The sequence below is a fragment of the Notothenia rossii genome (genome assembly GCF_949606895.1).
Source record: "Notothenia rossii genome assembly, chromosome: 2".
Classification (NCBI taxonomy): domain Eukaryota; kingdom Metazoa; phylum Chordata; class Actinopteri; order Perciformes; family Nototheniidae; genus Notothenia; species Notothenia rossii.
The window spans coordinates 86,590,125-86,611,982 of record NC_136904.1 but is presented as its reverse complement, the minus strand read 5'-3'; the positions used below and the strand labels follow the sequence as shown (position 1 = coordinate 86,611,982).

Below are 21,858 nucleotides of genomic sequence, written 5' to 3'. Positions count from 1 at the left end.
AATTCTAGCTTCTGGGTTTACTTATGCGTTGTGTGGTCCAATGCTCATCTCCCGCTGGCCTCCGCCTGCTGTCACTCAGCTCATAGACTTCACTTTGGGATGACATAACACACTTTAAAATAGATTTGTTTTAAACCCTAAGTGGCTGTGCGGTATCCTAACATAACCGGGGTTGGAAGAGTAACTTTACTCTGTTACAATGTCTAGTTACCTGTAAGAAAAGTAATCAGTAATGTGAGTATCAAAATATAAGGAGTAATGTAACCTGATTATGTCCTGTTACTCTTGGATTCCCTCAATATCAAATGCCAATACAATAGAAATAAAATATGCATTAAATGTTTTTTACTTCAGTATATTATATCCATACATTTTCCAACCCATTTTGGCTGCTTCTAATCTCATTCTTTCAGTCATGACCCTTCCTTCAGGACCATCGGTGAGAGTATGGAAGAGGATAGACGGGTAGATTGAGAGCTTTGACTTCCGGCTCGCGATGAAGATGAAGAGAGAGCAGACCCAGAAGGCAAAGCTCTCAATCTACCACTCCATCTTTGTTCCTAAGTGAATTATATAAGATAACAAAGCATGTTACCATAGAAAAGAAGAAACCAAGATATGTTGTGTCAAAAATGTGTCAGAGATGTTATCAATAAGAAAACCTGCCTTTCATTAAGTTATTCAATACCGAGTATGCCTGAATCAATGCCGAGTAATAACATATTCATTCATTAAGCATGTTCAGGCAGCAGCCAACACGTGAGCGAGCACAGACTTCAGTTTAAAAAAGCAGAAATAAAAACTGAGCTGACAGAGAATGCTCCATACAGTCAAGGTCTCTCACACTATTTTATGAACATATAGGTTCACCTACTGAATTCAAAAGGAAATGAACCAAAGAAAGTGAAAACCATAAAGCCAATTCAGTTATAGTTATTTAGATTACATTCAAAGAAGGAATACAATCTGAATCAAACGCAATATGCTCATTATTAGTTGTAATCCCCAATTTTAGAATTGACCTCAAATCTCATTATATCCCTTTCTAAGTAACACCCATGAACTTAGTCTTTGTGATTTCTGTCTTTTTTAATTTGAAAACGGTTCACCCCCTGTATCATGTCTGTTTTTACTTCCTGTCTGTATTTGATGACCTGATTGGTTCACCTGGTTCGTCTGTGTTTTGCCTCCCCTCCCCAGCTGTGTCTTTTCTTTGTGATTAGTCTTGCATATAAGCCTTCCCCCGCTTGTGTTTACAGTCAGTTTGTCTGCTTTGTTCCTGATGTGTGGTGTTTTTCGTACCTGCCTGATTCCTATGGTTCCGGCTCATGCTTATTCCCCTGATTCCCACACCCGGTCTGTATTCAATTATTATTTTTGTGTTCAGCTGTTTTGCCTGATTCCCCTTGTTTTTTCCTCATCAGCTTTTTCTTAATTAAAAGCTTGATTTTGGTTATGTATTCCTGCCTCCCTCTCTTACTGCGTTTGGGTCCAACCTTACCTTAGATTTGAGATAGAGCTTTATTGTCTCCCATAGGAGAAATTTGCCTTGGGCATCGAGAAAAAATACACATAAAACATTTAGGACAATCAGTCATAGATACAGAACAGAGATCACATGGCAAGGAAACAAACAAGAAATACAGGTACAGAACTTTCCCTATTGCACATACATAAATCAAATATTGCACTTTCCCTATTGCACCTATGTATAGTGTCCGTCAAATTGCACATACCCTACCTTGACAGTAACTCTACAACAGTTACCTTTTTCCTGTTTTGTTACATGTTATCCGTTACTCCCAAAACCTGAAGTTAAAAATACCTCCATGATCAGTTCAGTTTTGAAATGCTGAGCCCGGATAAGCAGATTGCTGTTAGCTTTCATTCATGCTTCACAATCAGCGACTCTTTGACCAGCTACCTGGATACGAGCTGGCGAATGACACCCAATCATTTTCATACACTCAGCTTCCCTTATATCCACTTATGACTTTCACACCACCGATACGGTCTGGTGCTGCATTTCCCTCAACCAGAATGACCTTTGCTTTACTCCATGTGCTGAGCTTCTCATGCTGTTGCTCAGATATATTGTCCGTGCATGTTTTTTTGCATACGGGGGATTTGTTTTCCCCGCCGAATTGTTGCAGCTCTGATGTTTCCAAATCAAACTGTACAACCATTTCATGACAAACCCTTGACATGGCTGTTTTTTACTAAGTTTGATGAGGTTTCAAATGCTTGTTGAAAAAATCCATTACTGATTTCAACTAAATATGGTGAGAGTTGAAGCATCCACATTCGACCAAAAGGGAAACGTTGTACTTACAAGACTGACGAGGCGGTGCTTAGAAAACAGGGCTGAGGTTTTTGCCAACCAACACAGTATATTGATATTGCTGAAAGGAATTGACCTCTTTGTATTTACAAGGAGGAACAAAGCTGAAGACAGAAGGGAAACATATGTGCATTTCTCCTCTCACAAAGATCTAAATCTCTTTACTAGAACAGGTAGGCCTTCTTTATAAAAACACAACAATAAAGACACAATACAGGCCAGCTTTAGCAGCCAAGGCTAGTCTGGATCTCACAGCACAATCCCTTTTTAATACACCCTATATATCTACAGGAATGTATGTCTGCTATGTGAGGATTGAGTCAAGATATAGGGTGTTTGCGCATGAATGTAGACCTGGTTATGTAATTTCATATTTGCAATATTCTATAAAGAATCTGCTTTCTGTATTGATGCTTTGTGGGTTTGTTTCATTTGAATGCTGCAGAGACAGAGCTGCTTCTTAAAGTCTTTAGAAAAAGAATCCAAGTTTCTAAGTCAACAGGTTGTTTCACAAGCACCAAAACACACTGTCAGTTTGTGACCTTTCTGTTGAGAGAACATCCAGTGTCCCTTTGCTGATTCTTGTCCTAAAATATGGCTGTCATTTAGGTTTAGTCATTTGTTCACGCGTAGACTACTGGAGGTTTTAAACGGCGCTGCTAATTGCACAACATCAATTACACTGTGAGTCAGCATGACGTGAAATCTTTAGCTTAATGATGTTATTCCTAATAAGGAAGGTAAGTATGCTAAATGACCATGGCGAACCATTTTTAGGACAGCATAAGTGGTTCGAATAGCGCCTGAAGAAAAGATAATGAAACTGAGCTGAAACCAATTCAACAATGTGACCCACATAGTGTTAATCACAGGTGAAGGGCAATTTGAAAATTCTGCTTATTGATAGAACAAGGTCGAGCAAAGAGTGTGATTTATTTTTTAAAAAGAGCCACCTAGCAGTGAGGATAAGACGGACGGACCAGTAGAAGAACATTAGACCTGTGCAGCTCGATAGCAGCGACTCCTCCCTCTTAGGAGTCAGAGGTTGTTATTGTCTTTGTTAGTGAGAAGATGTGTGAGTGGTATTAAGCTTTGTACCTGCAAAGCATAACAGCATAATTCTGGGATAATCCACTGCGCTACAGACCCCTTCAGCTCTCAGGAATAAACAGTCTCTATCCCCGGGAGACCAAATGATTTACTTAACCTAGCAGGTAAAGTCTCTCCCCAAAACCCAATGCACCGGTCACTGCAAGAGATACTCGAAATGTGCCTGACCGCGATAAATGAAAATACAATCTGTGTTGTTGTGGTCAGGGCAGCTTTTTTTAAATCAATGCATGCTAATACTTTCATTTAATGTATTTGATAGCCAGATAGAAAGTGGTGTAGAAGCAGAGTAGAGATTTATGGCACAGTTTCACTTACTTACGGGCAAAACCTCCAGCAAAACACACGCTGATATAAATCTATTAGTTGTGTTATTGCTATGCAGTCAAACTAAAATTGAGGAACAAATCCTATCAACGCTGGGGGTATTACTTCTATTTTGGGATTTATCACGAGAGAATCACATGGCAACCCAAGAGGGAGGAGGCTCCCTTTGGCAGTGTTCCCGGCAGTGGACCGTTTTTTTATATATAGGCTATTTCTTGGTGCTAGAAAATACCAGAAACGTCTGAAATGTCTGAAATGTGCAAACCGTGCTCCGATACAAAGATTCTTATAAGTCTTTTAAAGGGTGAAGACTGTATGAAATATACTGAAGATAGTGTATTAATATTCGATTAAAAGGAGTATGGTTGCTTCTTCTTCCTCCACTTCCCTTCCACCCCCTTAGGCACCAAAATGCATCCCTTTTTTATGAGGCTGCTATTTGAGAACGCATTTTGTGCACCTCACATTTGAAAGGTTTTCTATTGATGTTGAAACTCTCTGGAAGCTGTTGGAGTTCTAAATACATTTTGAAATGAAGTGAGGCTACTGTAACCACCTGCTGTTCTTGTGTATACATAAACTCAAACCTATTCTCAATCCTCTTTGAAGCCTAGAGTTTGTGCAAGTTATATTTTGATTGAGGAGGATCGGTTCGAGCAATATGTGTGGTTTTGCCTTCAGACAGAAAAATAACATAAACAGTCAGACTTTGATGTCTCCCTACCTGTTTGACTGCCCATAACAGCCTGCTGTAGCAGTAGAGCATCACCAGTATGGGTAGGCCCAGGCAGAAAGTGAACAGGCAGATGATGTAAGCATGCGACTGGGCCGTTTTGACGGTCCAGGACACGGAGCAGCTGGTTCCCGCCCCCTCGATGCCGTAGCTGCTCCATCCCAGCAGAGGGGGCACCGTCCAGAACAAGGAGTACAGCCAGGCGCCCCCAACGGCCAGCAGGGGCTTTCGGTAGTCTGGCCCACGCTTGTTGTAAACAGTCAGAGTGCTGTAGCGGTCGTAGGATAGGATCACCAGAGAGATGAGCGACACAATACCTGGAAACAAACAGAGGAGCAGTGAAGTGAGAGTGGGAAGCCCTGATAGCAGGACAGTACTTTAAAAACACAGCTGCCAGAATATTAACCAGAACCAGAACATTTGATCACCCCTGTTCTCATTTCATTGCATTGGCTCCCGATTCACATAAGATCTGACTTCAAGATGTTACTATTAACCTTTAAAATCTTACATGGACTAGCACCTCTGTATCTGTCATCTTTAATCACCCCTCATATATCTACCAGGCTCCCACGATCACATAATGCCAGTCTCCTTTCCATCCCCAGAATAAAAAAATCATCCGTAGGTGGCAGAACATTTTCTCTCCTTTGGAATCGTCTTCCATTTCAGATCCGCGAAGCTATTTCCGCTAACTCCTTTAAAAGCAAACTCAAAACCCATCTCTTCGCATCTGTCTTCCTTGTAAAAATAATTGTCATCACCTAGTTTCGGTTCATCAATACCATCACTCCAGTCACATGCTTTTAACACATGGCAATACTTATGTTGATGTATAATGTTTTTATAATTTTTATGCTATGACGTTTCTATTTTGTTTTTGTCTTTGCTTTTGTTTGCTTTGTACAGCCCTTTGAGGCATTTCTTGTGATTTGGGGCTATAATACATTTTGATTTGATTTGATACTGTGATGGTTGTTGGGATATTTCACTAAAAAACCAACATCAAAACCTTACTGTGGCGCTAGAAGAAAAGTCCAAAGATCTCCAAAATAAAACTAGGATTCATGAAGAGCCGTACAAAACGATGTGGATGTTGAAATCTTTCTGTGGATATTAAAACCTTCAACCTGCTGGTGGCACCACAGGTTAAGTCACGGATCACCAACGTCATTGGGGTTCATCCTATGGCGACCATGAATGTCTAAATAACACTGTTTTGTTATCCATCCAATGGTTGTTGGATAAAAAGTCTGAACTGAAGCTCCCTTTTGGAGGGAACTATGGGATCTTGGCCTCTGCAGACCATTGACCTGCACAAAAACCCATGTAACAGACTACAGGGTTAGGAGGACCAGATGCATCAGGATGTCTGGTAACCCTATGCATAACAGAGCCACTCATTTTGGGGACAAAGCTTTCAATTAGAGCGTATTTCCGCCTCTGCAGACGATGAAACCACAGTACCCAGCTAGAAATGTTTGGTTCTAAAAATATTCTGAGAATGTTACCATTCACTGTTCTAGGAATTATTTCAGCGGGACGTTTTCTTTTGGTTCTCGGAATGTTCTTCTGAAAGGTAGGATAACGTTCTCTAAAAACATTCTTAAAATGTTTAGTGATAACTTTCTTAAGATGTTTTTGACAACATCGCTCAAACATTATGCCCTACTACTCTTAAAACGTTTTCAGATGGGCGTTTTCTTTTGGTTCTCGGAATGTTCTTCTGAAAGGTAGGATAACGTTCTATAAAAACGTTCTTAAAATGTTTGGTGATACATTTCTTAAGATGTTTTTGACAACATCGCTCAAACATTATGCCCTACTACTCTTAAAACGTTTTCAGATGGGCGTTTTCTTTTGGTTCCCAGAATGTTCTTCTGAAAGGTAGGATAACGTTCTCTAAAAAAAATCTTAAAATGTTTGGTGATAACCTTCTTAAGATGTTTTTGATAACATTGTTAGAACATTATGCCCTACTGTTCTTAAAACGTTTTCAGCGGGACGTTTTATTTTGGTTCCCAGAATGTTCTTCTGAAAGGTAGGATAACATTCTCTAAAAACATTCTTAAAATGCTTGGTAATAATAACCTATTTAAATGTTGTTGATAATGTTGTTAGAACATTTTGCCCTACTATTCTTAAAATGTTTTCAGCTGCAAGTTAGATTTTTTTATGTTGCCAGAATGTTATTATTTTAGAGTAGGATAACGGGCTTTATCGTTCCGATTTAAAATGTGACCAGCAGCTAGTACAAGTCACTGTCGGTGCCACATGTACTGGAGGGGACCCAGAATTAGACTCGGAATCAGCTGTTGAAAGTAACATTTGTTTATTAGAAAAGGGGAGCTGGGAGTGGAGGTTGGTTATGGCGGCAGTGGGAAACAGTTGTTCCAGGGTGGGTAGAGAGGCCTGGCTGGTCTTGGGAGTGTGGAAGGCCTTGGATTCCTCCTGGGAGAGACATACAAATGAGTGTGAGGCAAAATCAGGCAAAGTTGTCAAAGAATATGCTGGCAAAAAGCCAGAGCGGAACGCAACAAACCGTTCACGTCAACAATCCGGCTGGGAATGAGTGCAGGCTGCAGGCTTCAGTGTGGCTGATAAGCAGGTTGCAGATGTGGTTGATTGGAGATTGCTCCCAGCTGTGTCGAGCAGACCAGCATGCAGAGAGAGAGACACACAGTAGAAACAAACACATACAAACACTAACAGGGGTTTCAGGGACGGGCAGTGACAGTCGGTCCGTTCCTCTATATGTCTGTCGGTCTCAAATCTAAAGGGTGCAATAAAGATTTTTATCCAATATGCATAAATAGCGGACACTGTATACGCAGCCCTCACAAACCACACACAGCCAGATAGCTTATCTAACAGTTGGAACCTACATACGAGACACAACCTTTATAGTCAGGAAAAAGTGTGATTATTTTTCTGATATTTTACACATATGATATTATGAATACTGTGGGTCTACATACCTTAGTGTGATTATAAGTGCATGTGAGTGAATATTGGCATGCAAATTCGTTTTTATACATCCTACTCATTCTCTCAATGCGCTCATACATCTTAAGAAAGTTATCACCAAAGATGTTAAAAATGTTTTTAGAGAACGTTATCCTACCTTTCAGAAGAACATTCTGGGAACCAAAAGAAAACGTCGCGCTGAAAACGTTTTAAGAACAGTAGGGCATAATGTTCTAACAATGTTATCAAAAACATCTTAAGAAGGTTATCACCAAACATTTTAAGAATGTTTTAAGAGAACGTTATCCTACCTTTCAGAAGAACATTCTGGCAACCAAAATAAAACGTCCCGCTGTAAACATTCCTAGAACAATGAATGGTAACATTCTCAGAATTTTTTGAGAACCAAACATTTCTAGCTGGGAACTCACACATGCAATATCATCTTACAGCTTATCATGAATTACGTGCTTCTTTGTTTTTTTTGTTTTTTTTTTAAAACAAATGCAACAAGTTTGTTTTTTAAAGCGCTCTAGAAATAAATCTGACGTTGACCATGACCGTGTTAATATTTGCCATCACAGGAAAATTTTACAAAAAAAGAACAACATCCTGAAAACATTATCAGAATGTTTCTTGGAGAATGTTCTTCATCTTGTAACATTGAGGGAATGTTTTATAAAGAACATCTTTAACGTGTTACCCCAACAACGTCCAAAACACATCCTTAGATTGTTGCAGGCAAAATGTTATGTCTTAGATAACCTTAAACCTTATAGGAACATTATTTGAAATAATAAACACCCTAAAAAGGTTATTTGAACATCAGATTAAAACGTTTCTTTAAAACATTATTAGAACCTGTAGGTAATGTTAGCCAAAGTTGTGAGAACGTTCCCTGCTAGCTGGGTAGGCCTACCTTAATTGTGGCCACATTAGCATACACAGTGCTAAAACACCCGGGCCATTTACAGACCTCCACTAAATGAGGTCTGATTAAAAGAATCTTGCTGTATATGTCTTGCATGCACTTACAACTAGAGCTGTCCATCAGATCACAAAGACTCATGATAATGCGAGGTCTGAGCAGGGCATTGGATGATAGGATTATCACACCGGCTGACTCAATAATGAACTCATCCACTCTCCTCACGCCAACTTAATTTGATGCATACTGAGGCCTTTACTGCCACTCCACTTAATAATGAGCCACTGAGTAACTAATTACATTTGGTTCAGCACTTCCTTCGGTGTTGCTGTGTTTTGAATATGTGAATGTCCTTGAAAGTCTCTACCTCTCTCATTTGTTTTTGTCAGATTATAATAAAGATGAAACACATGAATTGTTCAACATATTTATTCTGCTGTCTTTATCAGGGGCTGGTTACCACTTCTTAGGCTTTTTAGTCAAAGCCAGATCTATTGTATTCTCCACGGGGCTGGAGAAATGTCTGACTCCACCTCTTATCATTCCGGTAGGGAGAAAAAACTTTTCAGCATGTATATCTTTCAAAAACTCTCAATTGTCTTGGGTTCTTAACAGAAGATTCAGCAACACTTTTTTTTTGCAAAACAGTCACATGCAGATAGAAAAAAAAGAGGATAATGCCACCTGATGTTCCCGGCAATGGCTCAAGCCGAAGATACACTTGCTTTTAACTTTTTTTTTGCACATGGCTGCTTATCCTGTGTCCGGTCAGTGTTTTCTGTTGTGCATGATATCAGAAATAAACCTTACGCGTCCGCATGATGCGCTTTGAACATGAACATCAGTAAGCAGTATTTAGTGGTAGATTTAGGGGCTTACTTAAACCTGCTGTGATCTCCTAATCAACAAAGTAGTAACCATGACGTCCTTGGATGTTGCCATGTCTTTGTCATGCTTTAGAGTGGTGTAGGACAACCAAGAAGTTAGCATTCAAACAGTTCCCTCGACAAAAAGTATTGCATGAGAGAATATTGCAGAAAATAATCTTTGTGGCCAACTCCTATTTTGTCACATGGCTGCGCATCACCACCGCTAAGCTAAAGACGGCTAATGTTCGAAATGATGACATTATGTGGTCTGATTTAGTCACTTTAGTCACCGTTTTTACGACAGTCAGAAGCTTCTGACATTCACCAGCGGGGTATTTACTAAGGTATTTTATGTTGTGGAACAAAATCTACAAATCTTGTAAGCTTGTTTTAACCATAGACTCTATTTCAGGCTTCTAACCACAAACACATTAAAAAAGATTGAGACAACTAAACAAGAAGTGGTCAAATCTTTTCCAGGTTTTAGCACTCATTCCTTCACCTCTATATTCAAGTGCTACGCGGTCTGAGTTCTCTGTTGTGTCCTTTAGAGCAATCCTCCAGTAAAACTATGTAATACATCTGCAGGTATGTGAATAAATACATTCATGACACCACCGGTTCTATAATACTTGAACGGATGGTTTAAGAGCAAATCTCCTGCCTCTCACAGTCTACATCCGGTGGGTCAGACTTCATGTCACTGCTTTCCACACATTGTCACGGAGCAGCCGTCGCCTCATGATACTGTGGGATTTGTTGTGCATTATATACCACTCAGAATATAATACAAATATTATTTTAAGCAGCTACATCCAAATTTAGAGAGGATTTATGCTCCCGGAAAGGTCTTGATCTTTTCAACATTAACCAGACACAGCTGTTACCAATCTGCTTCTCCTCTCTGGAGCTCTTGACTTTTCTCATTCTTTTCATCTTGCCGTGTCATGGCATCATGATCATAAAACAAGCAGAGACTAGTAATCCTTCCCTTCTCCCTCTCTTATATTAGACGTCCAGAGGAGTCTCACGCACCTGTAGCTCACAGTTCAATTACTTCGTATCACCATCTGGCATTCAAGGAATGGGGAGTTGGAGGACATGACCTCCGGTATGTCTTGAGAAGAACATGGAGTCCTCCAGTTTATTGCTTGGCAGGTCTGTAGACTTTAAAGGACAAACTTAAGATCAGTAGTAGAATATCATGAAGTATGTCTAATCAAGTGTTGTACAATGTTGAGATACTTGTATTTCCATTTAATGCTATTTTACCCTCCACTACATTTTAGAAGCCAATTTTGTACTTCTTAATTAACTACATTTATTTTAAAGCTTTAGTTTCTTTATAGTTTATTAGCTAACACAACATTTAAATAAACTAATACCTAAAACTTAGACTAATAATAATTATAGCTTAATCCAGCAGAAGTATAGAAAAGTATTTGTTATGGCCCATATGAAATGGGCCATAACAAGTACTTTTACTTTTGGTACTTGGGTATATTTTGATGCCAATACTCTTGTAATTTAACTTTTTACAAGTTTACGAGTATTTTTACAATTAAGTAGTGGTGAAAAGTAACAAAGTACATTTACTCAAGACATACAGTATCTGTTACTTGAGTATTTTCCATTTTATGCTCCATTCTACTTCTACTCCACTTAATTTCCGAGCAAATATTGTTCTATTCTGTAGATTGAGTACTGTGCTACCAATATACAAGTCCACGTGTTTAAAAAAGCATCTAGGATAGGCTTCACGTTGACTACAACATTAAAATACCCTAAAATGTATGTTAGTGATAAAAACAGGATCATATAAAATTAGATCAAAATATAGTATTGTCTGTATGGGTGAAAGGAGCCATTGTGCACATTTTGGCCGATTTATTTCTGTAACTATTCTTAAGTAAAATTGTTTTTCATGTTTTCTTAAGACCATAGTATCTCTTAAAAAGAAACTGAGTACTTCTTCCAACTCCATTATGCATTGCTACTTTTTCTTCAGTAAAACATCTGAGTACTTTTTCCACTACTGCACAAGATAGACTGAATGAATACATTCAAACCTTTGTGCCTATTCCAACGTGTTCCAATGTGACTACTGGAAAATCACAGAAATACCTTGGAAATGCATTCAGGGAGCATGCAAACTCCACACATCAGATGACCACCTGCTGTTCAAACCTTATTGAAGTGAGCCGCCAGAAATCCTACATTTCACGTTGTTACTGCCAGAATATGTATGTGACATCAAAGGGTGTAGGAGAGGCAATGTGACGCCTGAGTAAGAATCACCTTTGCAGAGACTTCTACACAGAATAAATGTCACCGTATAATGCACTATACATGCAGAACACTAACAAGACAGCTTGTGTGTCTCTGGTGGAATTTATTTTATTCAACAATAACGGTGTATGTGTGCATAAAATCAAAGAAATGCATATTTTTTTCGTTCCTGCACTTCCCCAAAAGCCTTTAACAACCAACTGTTTGTTTACATTCTCTATCAAAAGAGGGAAGTAATTTGACATTTTATAGCTCAGTGCACCGCAGCACTGTAAAGCTTAGATTGTGGGATGGATTTTCTTTTGTTTGCGGATGGTGGTGGTTGCAATGTTTATAGCTTGCAGTATAAAACTACAGTATATTAACACATCAAACGGCAAGGAGAAGGAGATGTTTAATGACCTAATATCGGCTGTTTTGCATCATACTAGTTAAGAGTTTTCAACCTTTAAATATAATTTCTTCCACATCAGAATTACGACTTGGTAACTGTGATCTTCCTTGGTCTTTCATCAGACAAACCCAGATGTAATGGATGAGGTGCTGTAGGCCTACTCTCAGTCGCTCTGTAATCTCAGGCTAACCTTTCCATCTCTTTCATCACTGAACCGACGTCTCCTGTGTGATCAGCCTGAGTGCCGGAGTGAAAAATACATTTTGAGTCAGAGGGCAGCACTTTGTGAAATCACGCTGATGTGGTCATGCTGCTCATATTCCAAATGTAGGTAAAGGAATTGGATCGTTTGTTAATCTGTCTAAATTCATAAACTTAAAGAGGCCCTATTTTTTCCTATGGATTGTTATATAGAGAGGCAAAGTCCCTCCCTTTCCGGGGGACCTCCTCCATGGGACCTTATTTCAGAAAAAGTATGTATTGAAGTCAATGGAGAGAGAAAGATTATCTTTCGATCCCGTTTGAATTGTGCCACGAATTACACATATGATGTTTGTCAATTGTCAAAGATAATTTTGCAAGTCAAAAAAAAAAAAGCGTTGTAAAACTGGGAAGTAACACTTTTTTTTTGTGTGAAACCGCTCAATGAACTACATCTCCCGTCTCGCACCACACACCAAGACGGCCGTCACGTTGGCACATTTCACCTCTTTCTTTCAGAATGAGGCGAAAAGTATTAAACGAGGAGAAAATCACTACAAGTCTGGGCATGTTGAGAGCTGTACATACACACAACGAGAGTTAGTCGGTTCCGTAAGAGCTAGCATGCGGGATCGGGATTCTGGGATTTGTAGTCTTTCTAGTCGCGTATTTTTCAAAGTCTTATATTTCAACAGTTTTAAGACAATTTGACATGGAAATAATTTTTTAAGATTGACAAACATCATATGTGTAATTCATGGCACAATTCAAACGGGATCGAAAGATAACTTTTCTCTCTCCATTGACTTCAATACATACTTTTTCCATGGGTCGGAAGTAGATGGGCATGATTTCGCCTCTCTATAGGTTTATATAACAATATAGCTTCCCCCCCCCCCGAAGCGCCTCCATTGGACTAGTGACATCCCTATGTGACACCCATGCATCTATGGTTAAATGGCGGGACATCTCTAAGCCAGCTGACCAAGCTGGTTTCAGACCGAGGGTGAAAGAGGTGCTGCAGCACAGGCAGTATGAGACAAATAAATACTTTTTGGAAAATTAAAGCATTAAATATGTCACAGTAGAGACACTAAATACAAATAGATATCAGAAAATGAGCATTAAATGTCCTCTTGAACAATGTGCACATAGTCTGTGTACAGTAGGGAAGAGCAGTAGCACACAAAATATATACAGATTTTTTTAAATGTCACTATAAACTATTGTTCGTCTGATGTGGTCAGGCTTATTCCATTAATCCTTGTCTTGTTGTCTTTACATTGCCCAGCAGTTTCAGGAAATGACCTTTTCATAAAATAAAAGCCTTGTATTTGTGATCTGTTTTTATTGACTAAAGTCCTCAGCTGGCCGTAAGGGGCTGCAAACAGAGTCAGGAAGTATTATAAAATATCAGACTAATGAATGTTTGCTTATTGTCTTTTCAAGAGATTTGTTGACAATATGAAAAATAAGGATTAAAGCCAGACTTATCCTTTAAGCATAGGAGCGGCAGAACAAATAACCCTCGAGTATAAAGGCCAATGCTATCTGAATGCACTTTGAATGTTCGAGGTCAATGACATAACATTTTGTGTTACTACTGGAAGAGATGACAGCCTTGGATTTGTTCTTTTTGTTTTGTAAAAGAAAGCTTCATCAGGGTCCTTGGTTACTTGAACTCCTAATTATATTCCTCTGGTGAAAACAGTGCTTGTCTTGGTGCAAAAGAGACATTGCAGTAGTAATCACTAATCATATCTACATTTGAAGGATGGAGAAAAAACTGAAAAACCAAAGTGAGAAAAAAATCGTGCTTCAAATCAAATCAAAGTTTATTTATAAAGTTTATTTGTAAAACACATTTAAAAGCGATTTTTGGTCGGGCCAAAGTGCTGTACATGTAATAAATACTACAATCACATAAAAACACATTACTACAATCACAATAAAAGACAATAAATTACAACAGATATAACAATTTTTTTTTTTTTTTTTTTTTTTCAAAACACAGGGAAAAGTCTAAAAAGGCCAAGGAGAAGAAGTGTGTTTTAAGAGTAGATTTAAAAAGCCCTAGGGTCTGGGCCGACGTCACATGGAGAGGCAGAGTGTTCCAGAGCCTAGGGCCAGCTGCTGCGAAGGCTCGGTGCCCTCGGGTTTTGAGCCTGGTCTTGGGCACTATCAGCAGCAGCTGACAGGTGCTTCCCTTTTAGGACTGTAATTCCCATACTAAAAAAACGTTGTCTCATTAAAAATAATAATCATAGGATTTGACATAAGTAGCACCATGAAACCTAGCTCTATCTCGCACAATTAAATAACTGTCTAGCTTATCAATTTGCTCACTCCCTAATCCTATTTCTGCTCACTCGAATACTTTGAAACATGTTCCTGGTTACATAATGTGTTTTTCAAAGACAATGGTGCCAGAGTCAGGCTGTGCAGGTGGTCTGACTCCCATACAAACACCTACCAGTATTTTCCACTCGTTCTCCCATACACCAATACATTTGAAATGGTAAATGGACTGCATTTGATATAGTGCTGTTCCGTTCTTTACAACCCCTAAAAGGCCTTACATGTTCAAGCTAGCCTTCACCCATTCACACACATTCATATAGAGAAAGAGACAACATTCACACAGCCATTTGAGGCAACTGCTGGTTAAATATCTTGCCCGTCCGTGGATACATTGACATGTCGATGACAGGTATATTTTTATTTGTTATGTTCAATCTGGCTATAGGTCGTTAGAAATGATTCCTCTGTCTGGATTCTAAACAACATCTGTTGAGAAATATGTCTGAAATGCTATGATCTGATTGAGAACATCCATTGGTTGTATTTGAACAAAGCCTTAGTGGGCAATGCCACACTACTTTTTTTTAAACAAAACTGAGAGTGAAAACTGAGGAGAGTTCAAGGGGTTTACCTCTGTTCCTGAAGAAAAAAAAGAAGCCTTTGCTGAAGTGCCCTAAAGCTGCATTCCTTCTAATGTCCAGCAGGAGGCAACTGATGTATAGAAGTCTATGAAAATGTTCCTTATTCTCCCTTGATTCTTTACCTCAGTACACCATATACTAGTAAGGTTATAGTCCTACTTTAACATCTTCTTCAAAACAGTTGTTTTTTTCCACGATAAATCAGTGTTTCTTTTAGGCCATGCCTATCTTTTGATTGACAGGTCAGTACTACAGGATTATCTGGTTTGCGTGTTTTTGTATCCTAACTTTCATGGTGTGTGTATAGTTCATGAAAGCCTTGTTCATCTTTAAAGAACTTTTCTAAATTGATGGAATAAGAGTATCTAGTGTGAGTCATTATTGCATCATGCCTGTTTCATGGGTGAAAAATACCTGTAGAAGACTCGGGGCCGGGGGCTTTATACTGTACGTCTTCAGTGCTCTCTGTAATATGAATGTCACCTTCAGAAAGTGTTTATTTTTTTACTTGCTTTTAACTTGCCTTGAGCAGAGCAACAAAGTGTGTTCTGACATGATTACACATGAGGTGGGAGTTAGTGCTCCTTCAGTGACTTCGAGGAGCAGCTCCTCTGCTACAGTATCTCATCTGATGGTGGAGATTGTGGCAGGGAGATCTATAGATTAAATGAATCATTTAAATCCGGCATTTCCGTAAGAAGAGTGTTTGTGATCTCACCAAAGCCCTCGACTTGTTAAAGCGTGGCCGTGCATCAATAGACATGTGAAACAGATGGTGTATGAATTAAGCACTCATACACGAGAGGCCGTTCTTGAACGTCATTATTGGTACGACATTACTGCGGCAAGCGCCTTGGTCCTTACGCCTGTAGCCTACTGGAGTACCAATAATGACGTTCAAGAACGGCCTCAAGTGTATGATTGCGATTCTATTACACAAACTATCATTGTAATCAACAATATCGTAAAATAATTTCATGATGTGGGCTAATTTGCTCCCAAACCTACGCTTTCTGCTTGAGTTAATCTCCGTCAGAAAGTAGTTCCTAGAAAGTAGTTCCCATGGTAACGATAGCCTTTTTTCCAACGCACTCAACTCGTCAGTTGAAACAGCTGCAAATCTTTCGTTGGTTTTGTGGTCTGTGTCCATGTCCAACCATTCATCAATACTGAGGCCCCCCAACAAATCAAAATTAACTTTAAAATCTGACATTTTGTAGCTACCGATTTCCAACGAGAGACAATGTATAACAATGTAACGGCTGTGTGTCGCTAAACGTCGCTATGGAAACCACACGATGTAGGCTCATGGAAGTAGTTTCGGTAGGCTAGTGGCGTGTGTAGGCCACTGGATACTTTGTGATTAGGCACGTTCTATTTGATCGTTGTTTGATCGTGGAATCAAACACGCCTATTGACCAATCAGAGAGCTTGCTCAAACCTATGTGTTATAGAATGATCTTTCAACAACACTGAGAGATGTTCTTGACGATGTTGATGTGCTGGATGCTGTTCAATATGTACATGGTGTTTACGCTTCATTCAAGTAGTACTTATTGTGAACGATGCTGCGAGATTGATGAGAATCAAAAACCATAATTAATCATCACAGCATGTTTACAATATGGTACCCTAATATGCGAGACAAAGTACACATAATGTTATTAACATGCACCAAATGAGGTCTCAGAATATCATGGTGAGATTATCTTTATGCAGTTTGTTCACATTGATTGAAAAATAAGAAGAAATAAGAATTAAAATAGAAAACATGACTGTTTCTTCCGCACTTGTTACCCGCTTGTATCTGCTCAAGTGTCTTATGTTGTTTCATTGCCAGTATACATATAAAGATATCTCTCTCTTGATATCTAGCTCCAGCATTCAGCACCATGAGTCAAAACCTGTGTGCAGCAGGCGAAGAGTGAGTAGAGATGAGAGGGTGGAGAAACTGTTTGTGACAACAGAGGGAAACAGGAACATTTATTATACAAAGGGAACAAAAAGAAGAATACATTAAGGAAGACATCTCTTCAGGACGTCTTTTAAAATTCTGCCATGCACAATATGTATTCAAAATGGATGAGTGGAGATTGATTCCCAAGAGACAAACAAGGAGTAACCCTTTAGGAGGTCGACGAGAGATACCTGCAGTGTTCGGTGTAACGAGAGGAGTCAAGTTGATTTTCCTGCCCTGTAATTGGGCTCAATTATTGGAGTGATTATGTATTTACAGCAAGCCTGGGAATTAACACTTTCTTCAGAACAACAAGCGTGCAAGTCAAGTGGAGTATTCAGTATGTGGGGTCCATTTGTAACGGTGAATTATGGTTGTAAAAAAGCATTTAAAAAGCCAGTAAGAGCTTTAATCCAACTGAAGCCCAGGCCAGCACTAATCCACCTCAAACATGCATCATGCATCAGTACTCTTGCCAACTTCCTTTCTAATTTGTTTCTTCTGAAAACCTGAATCTTTCACAACAGGACTCTGTTTTAAATCGGTTTTGGACAACATTGGAGGTCTATGGTATTTGTGTATATCAGGAAATAGATGTCAGTAAATACATTCTTTGGAATTAGTTGACAATAAGAAAAAATTTAGATATATTTTTGGCTTTCTCATCACGTTTCGGAAACTTATTTCAGGTGCACCTGCTCTTATCCACTTTTCCGCCGGTACTCAACATCTCCGGATAAACTCAATAACCCAAGATGGGAAAAAGTAATTAAAACATTACATATTAGACACTTTTATCCAAAGCGACTTACATACTCAATATTGTGGACAATCCCCACAGGAGTAATTTGGGGTGAAGTGTCTTGCCCAGAGACACAACGACATGCTGACTGCAGTGGGGTTTGAATCTGTGACCCCCTGAACCCAAAACCAAGGCTCTATCCACTGCGCCACACGGTTCTCTAATAACAATAAGAGTGGTAATCACCAACCCCAACAAAGCATCACAATTAGGTTAACTCACACAACGTTGACATTTTGCCAAGATCTTTTCAGCTATTTCAGTAAAGCAAACAATCTCATGTTTCTTTTAAAAAGAGGCTTGTGAGAAGTCATACATGTATTTCATGATCACACTCAGATAGTGGTGTATATGTAACAAGAGATTGCAGTACAGATGTGCCAAACTAGGTTTTGATGGCAAAACACCAACAATGTCACCATATGTTGTCCCTAGAGAGCACTGACTAGAGCTTTTTTTGACAGCAAAATCTACTGCTCATTATGAACATTCAGCATCATTTTTTTATTCTCACACAAAGGTCCACACACATTGTATACCTTGACACCAAACTTGCCCTCACTCCCTTTTCTACCCTTTCAACAAAAAAGCCAATTATTTCCGCAAATAAGCATTTACAGCTTTCATTTGAGCGAGTCCCCTCAGTGAAGTCATTATACAGATGGTGCAGCAAAGAGAGGGTCTGCTCTACTGAGAACATCAACACATCCAATCCCCTTTAGACCTCATATAGTCACTGAACTACTGTGGGAGGGAATATAAGCAACGAACAAGTGATATGGTGATGTATCCAGGGAATGGATTTGCCTATTTACACTGAGCTATACCTTTAAATGTCAAAAGATATATCCAGTTTCCGTTAATGTTTCAGTAAAAGCAAACGAGCAGCAGTCATTTCTACTTTTCATAATTGTCTTCCCAAAAAGTGGACTACTAATATCACAATATATTTTGTTTTTTTTATTTTTACAGAAAAAATTAGTTTAATTTTTTGCTACGAAGGCATGCGTAACATATTAAACCATAAAAACCTGTCTAGATTGATTCAAGCCCTCAGTCACAGCCTATGATATAAGAACCAATGTTGTATTTATGATTTTTTGTGAAATTTAAGTATACAAAAAATGAGGCATCACAAAACATTGCTATTGTGATCTTTGTATGAGTAACCTGGCTTGTTTTTGGCCTTAACAGATGTAAAAAAAAACATGTAAGCATGCAGTTATATATTAAAAGTCCTCTTTATAAAATGATAAACTATATCATAGAATATGAAAACAAAAATATTTTTAGGATCTTCAGTCTTCAAGATAGAAAAAAAACAACTGTCAATGATATACTGATAGAAACGTGTTTTTAAGTAAGCACATACTGTAAGACTCCCATAAATGTACACTCAAACTATTTTGATGTGTTTTTATGCATACTTCTTAGGTGACATTAAGCTGTCTTTGGCTCTTTTCTGCTGTAACAATGTAAATCTCCCCTCTGTGGGACTAATACAGGTATTCTGATTCTGATTGATATATGTCGAAAGGTTAACTTTAAATCAAACCACAATCAGTTTACCAAACACACCAGTTGAAGCTGTGTTTTTACTCAAGGATCACCATCAGCATCAGTAAATGGCACTCACCAAAGCAGGAGTTGATGAAGCCGTACCAGCTGCAGCCGCTGCGCCCCAGCAGCCACCTTCCCCGGATACTGGAGGCGAAGCTGAGGGTGGTGCCGAACAAACACACCAGCATGTCACTGATGCTGATGTTCAGCAGCAGCATGTTCACCGGCGTCCGCAGTTTCTTGAATTTGCAAAACAAAAGCAGCACGACGAAGTTGTTGAGGATGCCAAAAGTCATGATGAAGCCCAGCACCACGGAGAGCACGACGAAGCCGGAGGGAGACAGCCTCCCTCTGGCTTCATCGTGCTCGTCCACCAGCTCCATGTCATCGCTCTGGTTAAAGCTGAAATTCCGAGCATCCTGACCAGAAAACATCCTGCTGTCCATGCATCGGAGCTTGTCCTCACTCTGGGGCAGTTTTGGAGGAGGGTTGGTGACTTTGTTTAAAGTTTTAGAGCTTCCTTCTTAAGTCTTTCTCTCTGCTGTGTTTCCTCCGGGACATGAAGACCTGAGCACTTCATGTTTTCACATTCCTCCACAGCTGCTGAGAGCATGCAGCTGCTAAAACGATGTTAAAAAACTGACACAAAGGCTAAAAAGAGATGAAAAAAATAAAGGTCCACCTGTTACCGTGAAGCTTCGCGCGTCCCTTTCTCCGTATTCAGCTCATTTCAGTCAGATTTCAGCCTTTTCTGACTCCTTAATCATTTGCCAAAGATATTCATCTCTATTCTTCAAAGTAAATGAAAAGACTCAATCTTATTCTAACAGTTTTTTCCTAAATTGGGGCAGTCTGTTCTCTCCAAGTCACCACTATTTGATGCATTGTAATCACAGTGAAGACTCCGACAAGATGAGTGTTGCGTAAAGTGCGCTTTGCTCCGCCGCCCAGCATCCTATAAAGGAGGATCCATACGTCACGGGACATGGCTCTATACTGTACGTCACGGGACATGGCTATGACACGGGCCAACACGGTGTGCGTGTGTGTGTGTGCGTGCGTGCGTGCGTGCGTGTGTGTGTGTGTGTGTGTGTGTGTGTGTGTGTGTGTGTGTGTGTGTGTAACTTCTGGAGTCATGTTGTGAAATATAGTCAAAACTTAAATATGATTTTATTTAAACCTGGAGTAACATTCACAGGCGACCCTGCAGCATACAAATAATTAAAACTCTTCACCTTTACCAGCTTAAACACATTAATGTATAAGTAATTATAATCAAACCATATAGTTATGAAATGGACGAATCTGCATAATGAGTAGGCCTACTAGTGCCGAGAGAAGGTAGTCGGTGCATCGAAGGTACAAAGTTGGCTTTATTGAGCAGCAGAAAAGCACATGTTGCCGGCTTGAAACCCGGGAAGCAAAGAGGGAGAAGCAATTAGGGCAAACAATAAGTACAGTCAACAACATATATGTCCGTGCGGAAACAATACGCCCAACCTGTAGTTCCATAAGTTAATTATGTTAACTAGTTAATTAGTGATCACTACACAAGCCCCTCCAGAATTGAGGCATTAACTGCATTAAGAGGCAGGGTCCAGAAGTGCGCCACCCACGGGCCGATGAAAGCATGGGCGACATCCGAAACTGTTGAGGCGATAGGGGAGAGGCCAGACAGGGTCCCGAAGCGCACCACCCATGGGCCAATGAAAGCATGGGCGACGTCGGAAACTGTCGAGGCGAGACGGGGTCTAGAAGTGCGCCACCCAGGCGGCGATGAAAACGTGGCGGACGTCCGAAACCGCCGTCGAGGTGGTGAAAAAGCGAGAGTGTCCACACGAGGTCGACCGTCTGATCGAACCTTCTCTCAGGCACCGGAAAAAGCTCAAAAGGGTCGTCCTGTACACGATCAAAAACCTCAAGGGTAAAACGCCGGGCGGCCAGGAAGAACCGGTCAGCTGCATGTCCCGAAGAAACAGTCCCATGAAAAAGAAGCCGGGCTCTTCCATACCTATCAGGTCGTGTATCGTCTCCATGTGGTCGGAAGGCTTGCTGTCTCCCAGTGCCGAAACGATGTGGGAATGGCGAACGACGTCCTCGGCCATTCGAGCCTCAGTCCGTGTACACGAGGCAGCCACGGACGTCTCCAAAAATCTCCGGCAGTTTGCGAAAAACTGCGTTTCTAGCCAGGGCCGTGGGAAGTAGGGGTAATGAGGGTGCTGCAACACCCCCTGGTGGAGAACAGGGGATCTGCACTTCCACAAGATTAAATGCAAATATAATACAAAAAAACCCGAATTTTCTGCCTTGATGTAACGACGTTCATAATTAAGTAAAGATAACACCCTTTTCACCCCGGTTACATTTTCCATTTGCCCTGTACGATGGGCGCTGTAAGTGATGAAAATGGGGAATGTTGGCTTATCAGGCGCCCGCAG

General features: G+C 39.9%; 1 protein-coding gene across 1 annotated transcript in view; it reads right to left on the bottom strand.

Moving 5' to 3' along the window:
• Positions 1-20,333, bottom strand: part of tmtops2b (teleost multiple tissue opsin 2b) — a 35,517-nt gene extending 15,184 nt beyond the window's left edge. The window contains exons 1-2 of the mRNA XM_079663931.1: positions 19,497-20,333; positions 4,503-4,828 (exon numbers count right to left, since the gene is read on the bottom strand). Coding sequence (XP_079520057.1) covers positions 4,503-4,828; positions 19,497-19,866 — 696 coding nt within the window. The 5' untranslated portion in view covers positions 19,867-20,333. The remainder of the gene's footprint in view (positions 1-4,502; positions 4,829-19,496) is intronic.
• Positions 20,334-21,858: the final 1,525 nt, after the last annotated feature.